The sequence below is a fragment of the Pelophylax lessonae genome, assembly GCF_965119305.1.
Source record: "Pelophylax lessonae genome assembly, chromosome: 13".
Lineage (NCBI taxonomy): Eukaryota > Metazoa > Chordata > Amphibia > Anura > Ranidae > Pelophylax > Pelophylax lessonae.
In genome coordinates, this window is record NC_138780.1 from 116,931,544 (window position 1) to 116,954,779 (window position 23,236).

A 23,236-nucleotide genomic window follows, 5' to 3' on the forward strand; every position below is an offset into this window, starting at 1 on the left:
CCCATTTCTGTTTCGTTCATTGACCGACACAGCTCCTGATGGTCATAACCATTGGGACGTCTCAAAGCAGTGTAAAATATGAGGGGTGGGAACAGGAAAAAATTCCCCAAGGCTAAACCGTAGCCAACCAGGCAACAGGAGCGCAACCAAACAACTGGAGCCCACCTGAAAAAAGAATAATACACCCTCAAAGAGGATCAGGTCCTCTCAAACAGCAGCCTGCAAAACCTTGCGGCCAAAGAAAGCATACACAGATGCACATCCACTTTATAAAACTTTGCAAAAGTGTGCACCGACGACCAGGTGGCCACCTTGCAAACCTGTGTCACTAACGCCTGATGGTGGAAGGCCCTGGAGGCACTAAGCGATCGCATATAATGTGCCTTAACAGGAAAAGGAGGGTTTTTTTTTTTTAGTAAGGACCTAGTTCCTTGCTGGGATCTCTGGTCTTGGCAACATATATATTTTTTATGATAGAAATGTTTTCTTCTGGATTTTTCCTGTGAGATCTACAATCAACTGCCGGACTGGGCGACGGGCTGGATAATTTAGATCCAGTGGTCACTCCAGTCTGGCCAAAGAGTGCGCACAGACCTTACCTCTGCGATAGGTTGGCCGTGATATAACCCCACTGGACAGGGGCTGGCCTGCGAGTTAAACACCTCGCGAGGCCGCTTATGACCAGGTTTCGGCCCGAGTCGCAGTGTTCCTCCTGGCCGACAGCTCGCCTCATTTCGATGGAGAGGGGATCTGTCTGGAGTGGTGCCTATCTGTTTTCTGGTATGGTGGGTAGCTGCCCACCCCTCTCCCCCTGGAGGGTTTTGGGGTGGATGTGGGCCCCTCCTTCGGACAGTCAGATCCCCGGGTTCCCCTCTTTCCTGCCAGGTACCCCCCTTTTTTCATCATTCCCCTATCCCACCTCCACCCCCCTTCCCCCTCCACTTATGCTGGGGCTGTTTGGGTGGTCTGGTCCACCTCCTGGGGTCGGGGCAGGGCACTTTGCTGGCAATGGGGGCTGGGGGGTATGCCAACGGTGACTGGGTGATTTGCTGTGTGGGGAGGGTGGTTGTACCTGGTGGGGGTTCCTGCCAGGGCTCCATATCCTGCCTGGGTCTGCCCTTGAGGCCTCGGAATCCCTCCTGCGTTCCTGGGAGCCTTGTGGTGCTGCGTGGGCCACCATTTTGTTGTAGCCTGTGTTTCTATGCATGGTGGCCATGTTTGTGTAGTCCGGCAGCCATTTTGCAGTGGCTTGCCATTGAAAATAGCAGTGGCTTGCCATTGAAAATAGCAGTGGCTATTAGAGTGGTGCCCTGTGGGTGGCGATTTTGGCGGTCGGAGCCCCTCCTCATCCCCCTGTTGCTGACTCGTGGATCCTTTCACTTCCTGATAGCCGCACATGAGTGCAAATTATCCTGGTGGCTGCAGGTGCCTGTTTCTGCTGGGTGGTGAGTCTGGTGGGATCCTCTTCCTCTCTGCTGAGGATCGCTTAGTGCCTGACGGTGGTTGGTGCTGCCAGCGCGGTGGGAGTTATCCCTTGCAGTGTTTTTCACCTTGGTGACTCATGGAGTCTTTGGAGCACATCTTCCCACCTAAACCCCTCTCTGGGTCCCAACCATCTATCGATTAACTGACGGCAGTCTTGGAGTCATTTGTGTCTCGGGTGGAGGTGGTTTTCGGGCGACGGGCCAGCAAAAAGCGCCCCCCTGCCTCATCTGTCTCATCAGATCCTGAATCTGATTTGGACGTGGGTCACTCTGCTGAGTCTTCGACCACGCACCCAGAATCCTCTGATAGTGAGGATGATTGCTCCACATCTGCAACTGCGCACGAAAAGGCGCTGGTGGAAGCACTGCGTGAGACCTTGCAGATGGGAGGACGCATCTGCGACAGATGCGCAAGTTTCCTTTGGTACTCACAAGCCATTCAGAGCGGTAAAGGGGTTTCCTTTCCCCATCTATTTTGACAAAATTGTCACTAAAGAGTGGGGACAACCAAAGCGTCCCCTTGTGGTCCCTAAGAGGTTTGCTAGGCGATACTCCTAAGAGGAGTCCCTTTATTAAGAAGTGGACTGTTCCACCGGTGGTGGACCCTCTGGTTTCCAGATTAAACAAGGCAACCATGATTCTGGTTGAGGAGTCCCTGGCCTTTAAAGATCTGGCTGACAAGAGGTGGAGGCTGTGGCCAGCAATATGTACGTTCTGGGTGGTTCAGCACTGAGGCGGGTATTCACCATTGCCCTGATGTCGCAAACTCTGACTGAGTGGGCTAAGCTTTTAACCTGTGACCTAGAGGGAAAACTGCTCCCCCCTACCTTTGCTGAGCTGGCAGAGGGGCTGGTCCAGGGGCTGCAGTTTTTCTGTGATGCCCCTTTGGATGCGGCTCTCCATTTCAGCAGTGGTCCTGCGGCGTGTCTTTTGGCTTAAATGCTGGTCAGCGGACCAGACTTAAAAAATAGCCTTGACTGATCTACCCTTTCAGGGAAGATTGCCTGTTTAGAGCTAGATGACATCATTAACGGTCTCACAGAGTACAAGAGTACCTTTCTTTTGCAGGCTACTAAGAGCAAGGAACCTTGTCGTATATGTGGGCTCTCAGGAAGTTTTTTTTTTTTTCGTCTCTCAGGGTCGACTGACAAGGGCTCGAAGCCTTTCAGGGCCTTCTCTGGAGGATCAAATTAACCTGGTCTGGCAAGCCGAGAGCGGGCTTCTCCAGACCTGTGGACAAGGCTCCTTGAATGAAGGTGCGCCCTCTCCCGTATCTGGGGTGGGCTCCTTCACTGGTTTCCAGACCCATGGACTTCCCTGGTAGAGGACGAGTGGGTTCACAAAGTCATTCGGTCCGGCTACAAGATCAAGTTTCGCTCTTGTCCCCTGGCAAGGTTCTTTCCTTCCAACTTGTGCCTGTCCCCCCCCCCCCCCCCCCCGGATTGCATACAGGGTCTGTTTGGGGTGGTACAAGGCCTGTTACTTCAAGGGGAGATTGTCGCGGTTCGGACTTCGGAACGTTTTCAGGGTTTTTACTCAAACCTGTTTACAGTTCCCAGGAAGGAAGGCAAGGTGCGTCCAATCGTGGACCTCAAGGTGCTGAACTGCTTTGTGCGGGTGCAGAGGTTCGGAATGGAGTCCATTCGCACGGTGGTGGCATCCCTGCATCGGGGATTTTCTTGCCTCTATTCACATCAAGGATCCTTACCTTCACATTCCAATATGTGACAGTCACCAGCGCTTTCTCCACTTTGCCGTGGGACAGGGGCATTATCAGTTTGTGGTTATACCCTTCGGTCTCGCCTCTGCTCCTCGGGTCTTCACAAAAGTGTTAGCACTGGTGCTAGCTTTGTTACGCCAGCGGGGGATTGCGGTACTAGGCTACTTGGACAACCTCCTTCTGCGAGCAGTCTCCTACTGCTCTGGTGGAAAACCTGCAGATCACCGTACAAACTCTGCGGGAGTTTGGCTGAATTATGAATTTTCAGTAGTCTGCTCTGGTTCCGTCCACAAAACTGGACTATCTGGGTTTGACTTTGACAAACTCCAGAAATTGCGAGTGGGTAATTCATTTCTTGCTGTCCAGCAGATTGTCATCCCTCTGGACTTGCATGCGAGTGCTGTTTCTGATGGTGTCTACCTTCGAGGTGGTTCCATTTGCACAGTTCCATACGAGGTCCCTGCAAAGGGAGGTTCTGGCCAAATGGGACAAGACTCCGCAGTCTCTGGACAATCAGTCGGGGAACGAAGGAGTCCCTGATATGGTGGCTTCCTTCTCCGGCTCTTCCTCTTGGCAAATCCTTCCTCCCCTTGCATTTCGACAGTGGTTACCATGGAAGCCAGCCTGTCCAGCTGGGGAGGCGTCTTCGGCAAACAGTCTGCTCAGGGGATCTGGACACTGGAAGAGTCGAGACTACCGATCTATGTCTTGGAACTTCGAGTGATCAGGATGGATCGTCTTTAGGGAGGCCCAGTGCGCATTCAAACGGACAATGCAACAGCCGTCGCTTATGTCACTCAACAGGGGGGCACAAAAAGTGTCCTGGCGGCTCTGTAGGTAGCTGGCATTTGAAGGTGAGCAGTATGATTCGTTCCAGCCCTTTCCGCCATACACATTCCCAGGGTGGAAAATTGGCAGGCAGATTACCTCAGTCAGCAGGCATTGGACCAAGGGGAGTGGTCTCTTCATCCGGAGGTGTTTCATAAGTTGTCTCCGGTGGGGCGTTTTGGCTCAACAGAAAGGTGCAGAGGTTTGTGGCTCGGTAACGAAATCCTCTTGCGGACGCCACAGATTCTTGGTGGCCTCATGGGGTCAGTATCGTCTGCTTTATGCCTTCCCTCCTCTCAAGCTTCTGCCAGGATCGAGGCTGAAGGGATAACCGTCATCTTAGTGGCTCCGGATTGGCCTCGCCGGGCTTGGTACGCTGATCTGGTTCGGCTGGTCGCCGACGTTCCTTGGAAGCTTTCTCTCAGGGAGGATCTGCTGTCTCAAGGACCGAATTTCCATCCTGTTCGTGGGTATCAGTTTTACACCTTAAACAGTTATTGCTGGGGAAGGCTCTGCCCATCAATTTCCCCATACTTTGTCCTATTTTTCTCAGGCAACCTCTATGTAAATACGTGTTTTTATAGAGGGGCAAGACATTATTAATTTGCTTTTTTCCAAAGGGAGAGGGACGGCAGAGCCCATTTCTTCCAACATAAGGTGATGGCTTTTTCTAGCATAGAATAAAAGACTGATCTGGGTCTTTTCCGCTGCCCTAGATACCAGGTCCTCTACCAGACCCAGAAGACATAATCCGGGGCTGGAACTATGAAAACTCCTACTATTGAGTGTGCCACAGAGTGCACTTGTGCCCAGTATACACAAATTTTAGTGCAAGACTAAAATATATGGGTATAATCCCCCAAGGTATGGTCACAGAGCCAGGACTCAGTGGAGAGGGAAGGCCTCATTTTGTGTAACCGGTAAGGAGTGCGATACGCCTTATGAACAGTCTTAAATTGTATGGGGCGGTCCCGTAGGGAGCCAAGAATTTTAGAATTTTGATGGGAAATCCCATATGACTTCCCAATCCTCCAAAGTTCAACTCTGAAGCATCGTGGAGCCTGTGCTGGCAAAGAGCTGACCACAGGGGAAAACACCAGGAGAAGATGTGCATAAAGAATTAAAGTAGGTCAAAACCAGGTACCTGCCACCCCCCCCCCCCCAAAAAAAAAATCCAAATGTGGAGGGGGAAGACCAGAAGTTCCACTTTAATCTGCTGGTTTCTTCAGTGACCATGAGTTTATAACACTAATGAATAGCTCTGAGGATGTGTAATTTGGTTTAAGATCATGTTATAGAGTTCAAGCAGATTCTAACATAGTTTTTCTGAGAATTCTTGCAATTGAGAGTAACACGAAACCTACAAGTGGCATCAAACCCAGTAGGTTAAATCCATATCATCAATAAAAACTGATGAACCATAGGTCCAAATAGGCATTCGAAACCCTTCCTATCAGAGCAGAAAGTGATGGTAAATTCCTTTTTTTAAACAGAGACACAGACAAAACACAGAACATTGTTAGTAGAGTAGAGAATGTTTTAAAACTACACCCTGTTCCAAATTATTATGCAAATTTATATTTTTCTCATTTGCCTAAATAACTCATGTAAATAACAGTCAGCATAATTCACATGTTATGAACTATTAAGAGTACAATTCAAATTTTATTGAACAAAAACCTCCTAATGATAACAGTATTTTTTTTAAACATAAAAAAACTTACAATGCACTGTTCCAAATTATTACGCACGGTAATTTTCAAAACACTTTATAGGTTGTAAAGAACTGAAAATGGTAATTTGTTGTGTTTGCAGCATATTTTACTGAAATCAAAAGCTTTTTCAATCAAACCTATAACAACATTTTAACATAGGACCCCTTATTTTTTAGCAGCTTCACAAGTCTTGCATCCATTGAACTTGTGAGTTTTTGGACAGTTTCTGCTTGAATTTGTTTGCAAGATGTCAGATTAACCTCCCAGAGCTGCTGTTTTGCTGTAAACTGCCTCCCATCCTCATAGATCTTTTGCTTGAGGATGCTCCAAAGGTTCTCAATAGGATTGAGGTCAGGGGAGGGATGGAGGCCACACCATGATTTTTTTCCTTTTTATCCCCATAGCAGCCATTGATGCAGAGGTATTCTTTGCAGCATGAGATGGTGCATTGTCATGCATGAATATGTTTTTCTTACGGAAAGCATAGTTCTTCCTTTTGTACCAGGGAAGAAAGTCCACATACTTTGCCGGGGTCATCTTTACACCTTCAGGGACCCTAAAGGGGCCAACCAGCTCTCTTCCCATGGTTTCAGCCCAAAACATGACTCCACCACGGCCTTGCTGACGTCGCAGCCTTGTTGGAACAGGGTGGCCGTCCACCAACCATCCACTACTCCATCCAGGGTTGCACGGAACTCATCAGTGAACAGGACTGTTTGAAAATTAGTCTTTATGTAATATTCTGCCCAATGCAGCCATTTTCTGCTTGTGAGCATTGGTTAGTGGTGGCCGAATAGAAGGTTTATGCACAGTTGCAAGACTCTGGCGGATTCTACACCTTGATGTCCGTGGGACTCCAGAGGCACCAGCAGCTTCAAATATTTGTTTGCTGCTATGTTATGGTATTTTAACAGCTGCTCTCTTGATCCGATGTGTGGATCTGGCAGACATCTTTCTCAATGTGCCTTTCTCTGCACAAACCCGTCTGTGCTCTGAATCAGCCACAAATCTCTTAATAGTATGATGATCACGCTTTCGTTTTCGTGAAATATCTAATGTTTTCATACCTCGTTCAAGGCATTGAACTATTTCACTCTTTTCGGCAGCAGAGATCCTTTTTCTTCCCCATATTGCATAAAAATCGTGCTCTGCTTAAAGCGGTTGTAAATCCTTGGGGGGAAAAAAAAAAAAAAAAAAAAACCTGCAAGACAAAGGCATAATGGGCTAGTATGCATCGCATGCTAGCCCATTATGTGTAACTTACCTTAGAACGAAGCCCCGACATGGACCCCCGGACATCGCTGCGGGCGCTGCCATGATCCCTCGCCGTCTCTTCCGGGATCGGCGGCTCCGGCGCGGTGATTGGCCGGAAGAGACGGCTCCGGCGCGATGATTGGCCGGAGCCGCGATGAAGTCACTCCCGCACATGCGCGCTGGAGTGATTTTCCGGCAAGCTCCCGGCAAATTAATTGAAGGTCCCCCCGGACCTTCAGAGCGCATGCGCCGCTCGCGAGAGAGGCTGCATGCACTGTAAATATCTCCTAAACCATGCCGGTTTAGGAGATCTTATTTGTACCTACAGGTAAGCCTTATTATAGGCTTACCTGTAGGTAAAAGTGTCAAAAAGCGGGATACTACCGCTTTAATAATGTGGAACACTCTCCTTTAGTAGTTTTTCCTTAAATTGGGATCACCTGGCAATCTACTGTAATTATCACAGGTGTTGGAGATTGTTTTCAGTGATCAAAAGAGCCCTGAGACACAATGCCATCCTTGTGTTAAACTGAAAAACAAAATGTAATCTTTGTGCCACTTAAATAGAATTTGCATAATAATTTGGAACAGGGTGTAGTTTTTATATTTCCATTTGTTCCTTCCTGCGTTTATGATATCCATACCCCTAATTTTTTTTTACAGGCATCAGTTGGACAAAAAGAAGCAAATCTTTAACCAAAACGAATAAAAATGTTTTGTCTGGATTTGGGCTTTGCCTGATTGGTTCTGCCATAGGAAAAATGTCTTACAAATAGGCATATTTTTACTAAAATAGAATGTTATTACATTTTTTTTTACTATACAGTGGAAACGCTCCTACAATAAACTAAAACATAACACATCACATTGTATTCCTTGACTTTTCAGAGCTGTGGAACGATGAACTACAGTCGCGGAGGAAACGTAAAGACCCCTTCAGCCCCGATAAGAAGAAGAAGCCTGTTGTTGTTTCTGATATCCTTTTGTCTGTTGAATGGTTTTCCTTTTTCTTTACAAAGGTGTTATTCTAATTTTTCTCGTTCAATACTTTTATTGAGTTTTATAAAACAGCCATAAAGCAAGTTACAAAACAAAAACAGAAGTAGAAATACTGTTATTGTTACAGAAGTATTATAAATGTTATACTGTATAGTGAAGTTTTCACAAAAGGAAGGAACAAAAGAAAAAGGTAGAATTATTAATATGATATTCTGAGATATTAAGATTTTGAGAAGGTATTCAAAACATGGCTGTGGGGGGAAAAAAAAAAAGGGGAAAAGGGAAGAAGTCAGCAGGGTGTGGGTAAAGGAGAGGGCATCGAGAATAGAACTTGTACCACAAAAGTTAATACAAAGTAAATAAAATATAAGTCTTGACTACCAAGCATTCAGAACCTGTTCCTCAAAACCCGGTGATGGGCTATGTTTAATCCAAGGGTCCCAAATGCTTATAAAAGTACTAAATTTATCGCAATCCATGGCTTCCATTTTTGCATGTAATAATGCATTATTCATCCTATGTTTGACTTCTACAAGATTCAAAGTTGTAGTCTTCCAAGCTTTGGCTATTGTTTAGTGGCATTAAGAAGCTGAAGGAATAATTTGAATTGTTTTCGTGTCAGGCATGCGTGTCGGGCATGCAGGTTTTAAATTTAAAATGGCAATCACCGGATCTGGAGTAATATCTATTTCAAACATTTTAGATGCTAGAGAGAATATTTCTTTCCAAAAACTGTAGCAATTGAGCAATTCCACCATATATAATATGAACATGTGTACCTATTTCCGTACAACCTCTAAAACAAATGGCTGGATAGTTTGATGTGAACTTGGCGATTCTAGCTGGTACCATCGTGAAAGAACCTTGTATGATGATTCAATTGCGATAATATTTGAAGAAGACTTTGTTACAGACCAGATTTCAGACCATTCTGATTGGTTAAGTGTACGGCCAAGGTCATTCTGATTGGTTAAGTTTACGGCCAAGGTCTGTTTCCCATTTCTTGACATAGTTTGGTGTATCTACGTCTGGATTGTTAAATTGAGAATATAGGCTAGAAATTAGACCTCTGGAGTGTGGGTTGTTGATACAGATACGCTCAAATTGAGAGAGCTGATTCAGAATGGTACCATTTGTTATAAATGGGGTATAGAAATTTTTAATTTGGAGATATCGAAAAAGTTCTGAATGTGGTAAATGATGTGATTCACAAAGTTCAGGAAAACTTAAGATAGAAGAGCTAGAGACCAGATTAAATAGCCTTGACAGGCCTGACCTAGACCATGCCCGAAATGAATTTGGGAATTCCCAAGCTGGATAAAAGGCTGGATTTCTCAGAAAAGATTGTAGTGGATTGTGTGTGTAGACTGTAAATTATAATTAGTCTTTAGTCTATCCCATAAAGAGAGAGAATGCTTGGTAATTGGATTAGTAATATGTTTTCGATCTGATGGTTGTAACCATAAGAGATTGGAAATTGAGATGGGGTCACATTCGATAGATTCTATCGGAACCCATAAGGGAATTTCAGTAGTGGCATGATACTTAGTTGTGCCAATTGCGCAGCTTTGTAATATGTGGCAAAATTGGGGAGACCCAGTCCACCCCTTGTTTTGGGGAGAATCAATGTGGATTCGGGCAATCTAGGTTTGATTGAACCCCAGGTGAATTTAATTATTTTACGTTGTAAGATTCGAAGAAAATGTGCAGGTATATGAATTGGCAGGACCCTAAATAAATATAAAAATTTGGGTAGAATAACCATTTTGATTGCGTTTATCCCAAACCACGACAATGGAAGTGATGCCCATTTCGTCAGTAGTTCAGTAACTTTTTTCAATAATGGAGTAAAGTTGGCTGCATAAAGATTAGAATGGTTGGGAGTAAATTTTTTACCCAAATATGGAATGTGCTTCAAAGACCATGAAAATGGTAACGCATTCTGCGCTAAATCTAACTCCGATTCACTCAATGAGATATTAAGGGCTGTGGATTTTTGAAAATGTATATTTTAGTCCTGAAATAGCAGCGAATTTATTAAGGGTAGCAATGAGATTAGGGGCTGATATATGGTGAGATGATAGAAAAAGAAGACTGTCATCTGCAAATAAACACAACTTATGATGGTGACCACCTAGTTCTATACCAGAAATTGAGGGATTACTTCTAATACTGTGTGCTAGAGGTTCTATGAGAAGGGCAAATAAGAGAGGGGAGAGAGGGCACCCCTGACGCGTGCCTCTCTCTGTTAAACAAGTCTGATTTATAGCCTGCGTATTTAGTATATGCTTTAGGTTTGTTGTAAAGTGCAGAGATCCATTTTAAAAAATTTGGGCCAAAACCCCATTTACTAAGAGTATATTGCATATATGGCCAGGATATGGTATCAAATGCTTTTTTAATGTCTAGTGATAGGAAGCACGAGGGGATGCGGCGTGTTTTAGCTATATGAGATAACAGAGTTGCACGTCTGATGTTGTCAGTAGCTTGGCGAATAGGTATGAAACCTACTTGATCCCTATGAATGAGTTGTCCTATGAAGTTATTTAGTCTGGAAGCTATAATTTTGGCTAAAATTTTAATATCTAAATTTAATTAGGAAATGGGTCGATAGTTCGACCAAATCACGTCATCAGTTTGAGGCTTCGGGAGCATACAGATGATTGCTGTTAAAGTTTCCGGTTTAAAGGATTGGCCATTAAGAAGTGTATTGAAAGCATTAGCTAGGATAGGCAAAAGGGAATCGGAAAAAACCCGGTAGTATAATGCCAAAAAACCATCAGGGCCTGGTCTTTTTTATTTAATTTTAGTGATTTTATAACTTGGGACACTTCATCTGGTGTTGTTGATTTTTCCATAAATTCCATCTGAGACTGAGAGAGTCGGTAGTGATAGTTGAGCAAAAAAATCATTTGCCGCAGAAAAATTCAAATTGTTTTCACTTGAATATAGAGTAGCTAGGTGTGTTTTAAATTTCTTAAGAATTTTATAGGGTTGCTGGAAAATGTTTCTCTCGAGATTTTAAGACGTATGGGCTTAAATGGTTTATGGAGTGACGCGAGCATGCGGGCCATGGGTGAATCTGGTTTATTTGCTTTAATGTAAAAATTGTGACGCGATCTCCGAAGTGTCTTATCTGCAGATTCTGTAAGAAACAGATCAAATTCAAGCCTAGCTTTATCAAGATTGGTTTTATTAGAAGAAGTAGGATTATTTTGATATACTGTGTAGCATGTATTAAAAGTTTTGTTTCTAATTTCTGGCTAAGTGTTTTACGTTCACGTCTAAAGAGTGCAGCCTGTCTCAAACAAATAACACGAATAACTGGTTTGTGTGCCTCCCATAAAGTAAGGGGAGACACATCTGGCGTTGAATTATGTAATAGATATTCAGATAGAGCATTTTTAATATCCAGACAGTGAGATGTATTTTTTAATAAAGAGTCATTAAGGCACCACGTAGTGTCATGTGCTTTAGGAATAGTTGAAGCAATAACTGTGCATACTGCATTATGGTCAGACCATGTGATTGGTATGACCATAGATGCAATCGTTTCAGGTATGAGACAATTGTGTGCTTAGCATAGGAGGTAATATATAAAACAAATAGTTAAGGCACAACCAATGGGAACGTATGCCGTTGATGGGAGATGGAAATTCCCCGACAAAGGCTAAATAGCTACCGTCAGTAGTTTCTGAAAGGGAGAGGCCACAGAGGGTAAAAAATTGAGGACGCACGGAACAACCTAGGAAGGTACAGAAAACCACAAGTTAATCACTAAAAAATATACAGTAGTATAAGAGACTTATGCTATAATAACGAGCAGAAATCACAGTACTCCTGCCAGTAGTAGCTGTGCAAGATACTGCGAATCTAAGAATTAATTTCATAGGAATAAGTTATCAACTATAAAGAACTTTATAGAGCTCTAAAGGAAGTTATCCATGTCCTCTAGCACATATTATAGATAGGAAAGGATGTAGCACAGTGAAACTGAATAATTACCATATTCAAAAAAAAAGGAAGATTGATTTGAACCAAGCAACAGGGATTAATCTACAATAAGTAGAACTAAATGGAATTATGTGCCACAGTGTAGTTTGCTATAACATGTATGAGCTTGAGCATTTAGCTCAAAAAACAAATTAGAAGTGTGTGGCAAAAAGGGATTGGATCCATGAAATATTATACTGGCAAGATAAAAAAAAAAAAAAAAAAAACTGAAGTCTTTCCTAGGAAAAAGAAATTGGATGACCAACATGAGACACATTGGCATAAGACAGAGGAGATAAAAGAATTATCTGGTCCATCAGTCCATGGAATCTTCAGCAGATGGAGAAATGAAGCGACCACGTTTATGTGAATCACGACAATTTTGTTTCCCAGAGGATTTTGAGACGTGCGTGGTGAGCCAGAGGCAGATCTGTGTCGAGCATTTTCTGAGCCTTGCAATTTCTGGTGTTCAGTTAGGTGAAGGTCTTGAAGGGTGTTTTGAAAATCTTCAGATGAATGACATTTGTATTTAGTACCTTGAAAAGTAAAACGCACGGAAAAAGGAAAATCCCACTGGTAGGGGATATGTTTTTGCTGCAATATTTGTAATAATGGTTTAAGAGCTCTTCTTTTATTTATGGTGATTGGAGACAGATCCGCGAAGATTTGGTATTCGTGACCCTGAAAATTTAAGGATCCTTTCTCTCTAGCAGCTAAGAGCTGTTCCTTTGTACGGTAATGATGTCTCTGGGTGGACCTTTTGATTTTTTAGGAGATAAGGTGCGATGGACTCTGTCCATTTCCAGGCGTTCGACTGGAATAGCAGGATGTAATTCCTGAAACAAGGATAACATTGTCGCTTGTAAGTCAGTTATGGATTCAGGAATGCCTCTTATGCGCAAATTGGAGTGTCTTGCCCTGTTTTCAAAATCTTCTAGACGAGACTGAAGTACTAAGTTTTCCTCTTCAATTTCTGTATTTTGGTCCTGTGTAAAATTCTCTATCCTTGTTTCAAGATTAGCTATGCGTGTGCCCAGCTCCCTTATCTCTTTATTCAGGCTATTAGTAATATGGTCAGAAGTCTGTTTAAGTGCCTTTTGAAACATACGTTCAATGTGTGATAATCTATTAGGAGAGACTGACTCAATGTCCTTTTCATCCTGTGAAACTGAGGTACTGCGGACTGTTTCAGTTTGATATGTGAGGAGAGGAGGGAAAAGTTTCACTGCTCTGTCAGCGCTGTGAGGTGATTCTGAGGCGTCTGAGAGAGAGGGAGCCGACGCCATTTTAATTGAGGCTCTGGACAGCACTTCCTTGCCACTTTTGGACTTAAATTTAGTCCGAGACCCGCTGAAAACCATACCTTTTTATGTACAGCACAGTTTCCTGTACTAATGCTGTAAAAACTGAGCGAATATTCGGCGGGCAGCCGCTGCTGTATGTGTTTTTTTTTGTCCCCTAGGAGTGGAGCATCAGCCAGACATGTGCTTGAGGACTCCGCCTACTTCCTCTCCTGTTATTCTAATTTTTCAACGTAACAACTGCATGGGCAGATTTTGTATCTGTGAAAATTGGGTTACCCTGGACGTTTTATGGTTCTTCCTTAAAGTGGAACTTTAGTCAGAAAATTTCTAAGTCCTGCTACATCACTTCAGGCTGGCCCATTTTGCAGGTATATCTATGTAAAACATTAGCCTTTTATACTGTTTAAAATCCAGTAATATACTGTTTAACCCTGCTCTGCACATGCCCAGTAGCTCTCAATTTTAGGCATTTTTAGTCACTGGTGAGTTTGTAGATGCCGATCTGCTAACAGCCTTAAAGGGGTGTAAAGTCCAGACTATTTTTTTTCTTTTATGTATTTTATGGAATAAGATAAAAAAAAAAAAAAAACTTCTCGATCCAGCGGTGTCCACAACTGCGGTCTGGGACTCCCTTCCTCATTGGCTAAGACACATCAGCGGTGCCATTGGCTCCCACTGCTGTCAATCAAAGTCAGGAGAGAGAGGGAACGGGGCCGAACTGCAGCTCCCTGTCTGAATAGACACACAGAGCTTTAATTCAGCTCGGATGCTCCCATAGCAAGCTGCTTGCTGTAGGGGGCACTCAAAGTAAGGGAGGGGCCAGGAGAGACGAAGAGGGACCCGAGAAGAGGAGGATCAGACCGGGGCTGCTCTGTGCACAACTATTACACAGGGCAGGTAAGTATAACCGGTTTTGTTTTTATTGAAAAAATAAAATAAAATTTACAATCACTTTAAGGCCCCTTTCACACTTGTGCAACTTGTCCTGCGACTTGGGATTGCATAGTCACATGACCAGTCGTACCCCATGATTTCCAATGAGTACCGATCATATCTGTGCGACTTCAAAGTAGACCCTGCACCACTTTGATGGGACTTAAGGTCCATAGACCTCAAGATTACACAGGCATTGCTACAAGTCCAGTCAAACTCGTGGCAAAGTCGTGAAACGTTCAGGTCGCACAAGTGTGAAAGTGGCCCTAAAGCAGAATTATACCCTCCTATTCTTTAAAGCCAAGGACACTGCTGCTGTTAAAACTGCAACTGCCATGGTGCTGCACATGTGATCAGTTAGGACACCAGCCATTTGATGGTTTGACAGTTTGGTTGAGGACACAAGCAAATGTGATAGTTGGCAATCCTGGTATTCCAGAAATGTAATTGTTTTTTGAAACCGTCAAATCAATGGTTTTAGTATTACTTTATGATTTACTGCTGTTTGGGGGCTCTGGGCTTCAACAAAATGGCAGCCTTCGGGAAGAAGAAAGTTGTTATGGGTAAACTTCCACTTTAAATTACCTGTATTTATTTGGTTTATCTGAGGCACCATGGCAAAAATGGAAAAGTGTGTGTGTATATAATCTTTCATTCAGTCTGTACACTGCCTGACCTCTTTTACAGGCATATGGACATCCAAAGTATGATGATGAAAAAATTCTTGACTTGTCTTACAAATCCAGGTTCAGGTTATTTATACAGGTTCAGGTTATTTATACGGAAGTGTATTCAGTATATAGTCAAATGACAGAACAGTAAATGGTAGGATGAAAAATGCATAAGAAGAGTATTTTACATTCCTGTGAAAACCATATGCTAAAATGATTAGCAGATACAAGGAGTTCGCTGAGATTACATGCAAGTCTCAGATTTTTAGGTAAATTTGTGCTTTGTGTGCCTCCCCATTGGTTCAATTAAATAATGGAAAGCCGACAACTTTAGCTTATTCGTTTTTTTTTTTTTTTTCTTAATTTGCATCAATTTAGGGGGAAACCTAGTTTGTGGGAAAAATGTAGGCTTTTGCTGCTGACATCTGTTTGAAAGTGCTAGTTCTTATTGCTGCTCTAATTGCTTCAGTTTTTGTTGACCAATACCTTGGGCAAGTATGCCAGTAAGTAGTTATACATTCCTACACTCTTGTTGCAGGTCAATGACTCAGAGAATGAAAGCTTAACTCTGGACTCCTTGATTTTGCTTATCGTACATTGCAGGAAACAAGGTATCTTTATTACATTGGGTTTTGTTGCCACCTTCATGTGATTGGACACTGGCAAAAAAAAATCCCCTCCTAGGCATAACTGTTAGGCAAGACTTCAGTTTTTTTGCTAGCATCTTTGGTGATGATCATAACTATACATTAAAAAATAACTAACAGTTCAATTTGGGATTTTTAGACAAGCTGTTTGTATGCTTGGAAGACTGGTACCCAGCAACCACTCTGGACACATGACAGCCTGCACTGAACCCTGAATGGAAACTGGCGCAATGTTATATTACCTTGTGCACCATTATGGTGCTGTACAGGTTCAGGGCAGTGATCCCGAGCTAGGGAGTGGAGTCCTTGAAGGCCCTCATGGCATTGCCTGCTGTATTGGGTGAAAATGGGACCCTCCTGGGGGGAGGGGGTGCTGCAGCGTGAATTGGCAAGTGCCCTGGAATAGTCACTGCTGGTACTACCTAGTGCCTAGCTGGCTTGGACCACTGTACCCAGCAAGGGTACCTACAGTATATACCAGTGATGGGTAACCTTTCGGATGGTTGAGCTGTACCTGGACAACATAGAGTAAAACGAAGATACCTGGGGGGCATCAGGGGATCCCTCGAATGCAGTGTTCTCTGCCCCCAATAGCAGTTTTCTCAGCCCCCCTTCACACAATACTCGCCCCCCCCCCCCATTCCACTGTGTAGTGTCCTTTGCCTGCCCTCCATCCAGCACTATACTGCCTCCAACTCTCCGCTGTGCAGTGATTAAAAGCCGCAGGGGAAACCGTGGCCACAATACACCTGTCTGCTCCCTGCGGTCGGTTGCGATCGACAGCTTGCTAACCCCTGCTATATACAGTGTGTTTGCAGATTAGGTCATCAATGGCAGATGGGAAGGGATGTAGGGAGTGAGGGTCCCTAAATATCTTTTCTCTGTCGCTCATTGACAGACGCAGTCCTCTTGATTAATATCAATAGGGTTATACTGCCCTCTACAGGAGTAGGACACTAGGCAGAAAAAAACGTTCTGGCCACACCTTAGGGGCAGTCCCAGAGGGTATATTCTCTCTCTCTTTCTCTCTTTCTCTCTTTTTCTCTTTTTCTCTTTTTCTCTCTCTCTCTTTTTCTCTTTTTCTCTCTCTCTTTTTCTCTCTCTCTTTTTCTCTCTTTCTCAGTTTTTTTTTTTTCTGTCTAGTCAGGAGTAAGGACCTAAGTTCCTTGCTGGGATCTTTGGTCCTGGCAAGATTTTTTAGATCCTTTTTAGTTAACTTTTTTCTCCAGTTGTTCCTGTGAGATCTTAAAGCAATTATGCCGGATCTGGGCGACGGGCTGGATGTTGAGGTCCAGTGGTCACCCCAGCCGACCTACAAGCGCATGCAGGCTCCAGCTCCGCACTGGGTCGGCCGCGACACATTCAAGCAATGATGCTGGAGCTGGGCGACGGGCTGGATGTTGAAATCCAGTGGTCACCCCAGCCGGCTTGCGAACGCGTGCAGGCCCTAGCTCCGCGCTGGGTCGGCCGCGACCTAGTCCCACTGGTCGGGGACTGGCCCTGCGAGTTAAACGTCTTGCCAGGACGCCTACGACCAATCTGAATTGGAGTCGCGGCGTCTGTGTTGGCCGACAGCCCCCCACCGTGGTGGAGAGGGGTTCTGTCAGGAGTTGGTGCCCGCCGGTTTCGGTATGGCAAGTAGAAGGTTCCCCCTCTCCCTCTGTCCGGTGGACGCGGGCCCCTCCGTGGGATTATCGGACCCTCATAATCCCGGGTTCCCCTCTATCCGGTAAACATACTTCTCCTATCTTCCCCACCGATTAAGGGTTGGTAAGTAAGGCCTGTCCTGTAAAGACTCCAGGAGGCTTGGTTAAAGAGCTTACTATCCTGTCCTTGACTAGGGTTTGTAAAGCATGGAGTATGGGGCCGCATTATTAGTAACTCGGTCATACAGTTTGTCAGACACTTACCGTTCTATCGCTAAGGTTTGTCAGGGCGCACAGAACATCCTTTCGAGGTTTGTCAGGGATGGGGATGGCGCCGCAGGCATTCACTTAGACGAGTATGCAGATTGTCAGATACCTACCGGTGGTTCGGTCGGTTGCAGCACGAAACACCAGCCTTTGGAGCGATCGGTCGGCTGCAGCATGGAACCCATGACTAAAATGGTCAGGTATGGGGCCGCGGGCGTTACCAGTGTAACTCGGTCGGCTGCAGACGCGCGGAGCGCCATTCTATCGTGGGCCACGCGGGGCCGCCATTTTGGCGTAGCCTAGATGTCCCGCTATGGCGGCGGCCATCTTGGATCCACCCAGCCTCGTGGAGCAGCGGTGGGAGTGCCGGAAGGGGCGGGCCGCTTCCTTTACCCGGGTAAATCAATTCACAAGACTTCCTGTCCTGTAAAGACAGCGCTGAGAGCAGTCCGGTAGAAACTTCTGTGCATCAGGTGGTAAGCCTTGGGGGTGTCTCTTCTCTCTCTGTGGGGGCTCCAAAGCGGTCACTGAGGGGCGCTATTGCGCTGAGGGATTACTTTAAAGAGAAAAAAAAAAAAAAAAAGTTTTTTCCTTTTAGTTTCAAATTTTGTCATTTTTGTTTGCTGAGAGGTTCCTGGCTTTGCCATGGACCCTGCGACACACGTATCCCCACCTGATCCCCTCGAGGTGACCACGGGACCCTCCAACTCTCCACTTACTATAGATGCATTATCAGCGGTCCTGGAGTCTTTTGTATCCCGGGTGGAGGTGGCCTGTCAGGGACGGGGGGCGAAGAAACGACCCCCGCCTACCCCAATTTCATCTGACATATCAGATACAGATTCTGAGCCTATTGCTGCGGCTGCAGGTCCCTCTTCTGGGGCTTGTGTCTCGGGTACCGTCTCCTCAGATAGTGAGGAGGACGTTTCTGCCTCCGCCATAGTGCATCCACCAACGTTTCTTCTTGTGCTAATTGTGTCTGTCCGGGAAACCCTAAGACTTGAGGTTACACCGGCAGAGGTAGCTGATACTGAAATTCCTTTTGGTACTCTCAAACCTACCAAAATGGCAAAGGTGTTTCCCTTGCCCAAATGTTTTGGTAATATAATTAAAGAGGAATGGGGTCGTCCAAAACGAACCCCTGGTATTTCCAAACGGATTGCTAGGCGCTATCCGTTTGAGGAATCCCTTCTTAAAAAATGGACAGTACCACCATTGGTGGATTCACAGATTTCCAGACTAAATAAAGCTACTGTTATCCCGTTGGAGGACGCTCCGTCCTTTAGGGATCCGGTGGATCGTAAGGTGGAAGCTCTATCCCGCTCCATTTTTTCCCTGATAGGGTCAGCCTTTAGGCCAGTGGTTGCCATTGGTCTGGTTTCACAGACATTGACAGAATGGACCAAGTTGCTACGCCGTGACCTAGAGGGGAGAAGTATCCCCCCGGCAGTATCGGACTTGCTGGAGCAGATGATACAAGGGCTACAGTTTGTCTGTGACGCCACTCCATTGTTGGGGCGTGTATCGATTTCAGCAGTGGTCCTCAGGCGTGTGTTGTGGTTAAAGTGCTGGTCGACGGATCAAGGTTCCAAAAAAGCTTTGGCTAATCTCCCCTTTCAAGGGAATCGCCTGTTTGGGGCCACCTTGGATGAGATTATTAAGGATCTCACTGGGGGCAAGAGCACTTTTTTGCCACAGAATACTAAGGGTAAAGGACCTCGTCCGAGACGGGGGCCTTCCTTTTCCGCTCACGAGCGATAAGGCAAAGTCCTCCAAAGCCCCTCCAGGGGATTTCAAGGGGCGCTGGTCGAGTAAACAAAAGTCCGGCTCTTCCAGAGCTGAAGATAAGACCACTAAAGCCTGAAGGTGCGCCCCCACCCATATCTGGGGTGGGGGGGGGGGGCGTCTTCACCGGTTTCCGGATCCATGGCTTTCCAGAATCCCACACAAATGGGTTCGCGAAGTCATACGGTCGGGATACAAGATCGAGTTTCGATCACTTCCACCGGTGCGATTCTTCCCTTCCAATATTCGACTATCCCCGGATCGCTTAAAAGCTTTGCGGGGGCAGTAACGGATTTGATGCAAAAAGGAGTGGTGGTCCACGTTCCTTGGACAGAACGTTTTCAGGGGTTCTATTCGAACCTATTCACAATACCCAGAAAAGAGGGCAAGGTGCGTCCAATTCTGGACTTAACACTCAATCATTTTGTCCGGGTACAAAAATTCAAGATGGAGTCCATTCGCACAGTAGTGGCCTCCCTGCATCAGGGGGATTTTCTGGCGTCCATAGACATCAAAGATGCCTATCTTCACATTCCCATTTACGCAGGACATCAGCGTTTCCTGCGTTTTTCCGTAGGAGAGAACCATTATCAGTTTGCGGCGTTACCCTTTGGTCTCGCCTCTGCTCCCCGGGTCTTCACCAAGGGGTTGGCCCCAGTTTTGGCGCTGTTGCGACAGCGGGGCATATAGATTCTAGGTTACCTAGACTAGTGTTTCTCAACTCCGGTCCTCAGGGCACACTAACAGGCCTGATTTTAAGTATCACCTTGGGGAGATCCAGACTTGAATACTGCAATCACTGAGCAGCAAATGATATCACCTGTGATGTATTTCAGTTTTCTTGCAAACCTGACCTGTTGGTGTGCCCTGAGGACTGGAGTTGAGAAACACTGACCTAGACGATCTTCTTCTCCGTGCGGAGTCTCCGCAGGCTCTGTTGCTAAACTTGGAGATCACTATGATCTCTTTGCAAGAGTTCGGATGGCTGGTGAACCTGCAGAAGTCATCTCTGGTTCCCACCAGGAGGCTGGAATATCTGGGTCTAATTTTAGACACATCCCTGGCAAAGGTGTTTCTCCCTGCGGAGAAACTCCAGAAGATTGTCAACGATTGCTGTTACTGTCCGTCAACTGGCCTTCCCTTCGGACTTGCATGAGGGTCCTGCGACTGATGGTGGCTTCCTTCGAGGCAGTACCCTTTGCCCAGTCCCATACCCGAATCCTTCAAAAGGAGAGCCTTCTCAAATGGAACCGGAATCCCGATTCCCTGGACAATCGGATCCAACTGAGCGAGCGGACCAGGGAGTCTCTGGTCTGGTGGCTTCGGTCTCCGATGCTCAGCCAGGGGAAGTCATTTCTTCCGATATACTGGACGATTGTCACCACGGATGCCAGTCTATCCGGATGGGGAGGAATTCTCGGCAAATTATCTGCTCAGGGGCTTTGGTCCCTGGAAGAGTCCAGGTTACCGATAAATGTATTGGAACTGAGAGCGATCAGACTTTGTCTGATTCACTGGATCGAACCGCTCCGGGGCAGCCCGGTTCGGATCCAGTCGGACAATGCCACGGCCGTGGCTTACGTCAATCACCAAGGGGGCACCAAGAGTGTTCTGGTGGCCATAGAAGTGGCCAGCATTCTTCGTTGGGCGGAACGATTTGTTCCAGCTCTCTCCGCGGTATTCATTCCAGGGGTGGAGAATTGGCAGGCAGATTATCTCAGCCGTCAGATTCTGAATCAAGGGGAATGGTCTCTTCATCCAGAGGTATTTCACCAACTGTGCCTTCATTGGGGCACCCCGGATGTGGATCTGTTGGCATCTCGGCTCAACAGGAAGGTGCAGAGGTTTGTAGCTCGCTCCCGCGATCCTCTAACAGACGCCACAGACGCGCTGGTTGCCCCGTGGGGGCAGTATCAGCTACTGTATGCCTTCCCTCCTCTCAGGTTGCTGCCGAAACTTCTTCGCAGGATAGAGGTTGAGGGAATTCCAGTTATCCTGGTAGCTCCGGACTGGCCTCGTCGGGCCTGGTACGCCGACCTGGTCAGGCTGGTCGCAGACGTTCCTTGGCGACTTCCTCTCAGGGAGGATCTGCTGTCTCAGGGACCGATCTTCCATCCTGCTTTACGATCGCTGGCTTTAACGGCCTGGCTATTGAGACCCAGGTGCTGAAGGACAAAGGGTTGTCTGCTTCAGTTATTCCTACTCTAATTAAAGCAAGGAAAGCGACTTCCAGAAAAGTCTATCATTGCACATGGAAGTCTTATATCGAGTGGTGTGAATCCCTTGGGTTTCCTCCACGTTCTTACTCGGTGGCCCGAATATTGGCTTTTCTGCAAAAGGGGGTTGAGCAGAAACTGTCCTTGAGCACTATCAAGGGTCAGGTTTCAGCTTTAGCAATCTTCTTTCAGAGGCCTCTGGCTACTCATTCCTTGGTGCGGAGTTTCATCCAGGGGGTGCGGCACCTGGCTCCGCCGGTGCGCACGCCCTTGCCGCCCTGGGATCTTAATTTGGTGTTGTCGGTTCTTCAGAAACCTCCCTTTGAAAATATTAGGGAGATTCCCTTGCTTACTTTATCCCAGAAGGTGGCCTTTTTGGTGGCTACCACTTCTGCACGCAGGGTGTCAGAACTGGCCGCATTGTCCTGTCGTTCCCCATATCTGGTGGTTCATAGGGATAAGGTGGTTCTTCGTCCGAATCCATCCTTCCTTCCTAAGGTGGTTTCAGAGTTTCATTTAAATGAGGACATTGTTTTGCCTTCCCTGTGTCCTAAGCCCACTCATCCTCGGGAGTTTGCGTTGCATTCCTTGGATGTGGTTCGGGCGATCAGGGTATACTTGAATACTACGGACTCATTTCGTAAGACGGATTCACTTTTTGTGATCACGGATGGCCCTAGAAAGGGGTTGCCTGCATCTGCCGCGACTATCTCCAAATGGATCAGACAGACGGTGGTGCAGGCTTATTCTATTAAGGGTCGGGTTCCTCCGTTCCCTGTTAAGGCGCACTCCACTCGGGCCCTTAGTGCTTCCTGGGCCTTCTGCCATCAGGCATCAGTGGTTCAGGTTTGCAAGGCGGCTACCTGGTCGTCGGTTCATACCTTTACAAAATTTTATAAAGTTGATGTGCTGGCATCGGCGGATGCCTCTTTTGGCCGCAAGGTTCTGCAGGCCGCTGTTTGAGGAGACCGGTGGTCTACCTCGAGGGTTTTTTTTCTGTTGGGTTTTCAGTTGAGTCTCATCCTTTTGTTTGATGAGCCTTTAAGACTTCTAGTCGGCACCGGTTGGGCCTTCTGGATTGGATTTTGATTTCCGTCATCCCACCCCTCATTTGTGGCACTGCTTTGGGACGTCCCAATTGATATTAATCAAGAGGACTGCGTCTGTCAATGAGCGACAGAGAAAATTGGATTTTTGTAAGAACTTACCGTAAAATCCTTTTACTTTTAAGCTCATTGACAGACGCAGTACCCGCCCCTCTATTTTTGAGTTGGGTTAAATTCTCTGACACTGCTTTGTGACATAACTGACATCCTGTAGCAGAGAGAGAGAGAAAGAGAGAGGATATACCCTCTGGGACTGCCCCTAAGGTGTGGCCAGAACGTTTTCTTCTGCCTAGTGTCCTACTCCTGTAGAGGGCAGTATAACCCAATTGATATTAATCAAGAGGACTGTGTCTGTCAATGAGCTTAAGAGAAAAGGATTTTACGGTAAGTTCTTACAAAAATTCAGTTTTTTCAGGTAGGGAGGAACCTGGACGTAACTCTCTATGCAATGCATCCCCTGGAGGTCAGTGTGTTCTATGCGGCTCTGACTCCCTTCACCTTTCTAGTATTTCTGCTACTTGTGGGGCATCTTCCTCCAGCTCCTTTTGTGATGAGGGAGAAATTTTCATCTTCTATTGCTGGGGTACAGCAGCAGCCTTCTGGAATGCATGCCGATTTCGACTGTCTGGGTCACAAAGGTTTAGGAGTGTGTCCATGGGAATGTTTGA

General features: G+C 46.0%; 1 protein-coding gene across 1 annotated transcript in view; it reads left to right on the forward strand.

The window, feature by feature from the left end:
- BRMS1L (BRMS1 like transcriptional repressor) overlaps positions 1-23,236 on the forward strand; it is an 87,831-nt gene that overhangs the window by 48,179 nt on the left and 16,416 nt on the right. The window contains exon 6 of the mRNA XM_082275618.1: positions 7,890-7,976. Within this exon, the coding sequence (XP_082131744.1) occupies positions 7,890-7,976 (87 nt within the window). The remainder of the gene's footprint in view (positions 1-7,889; positions 7,977-23,236) is intronic.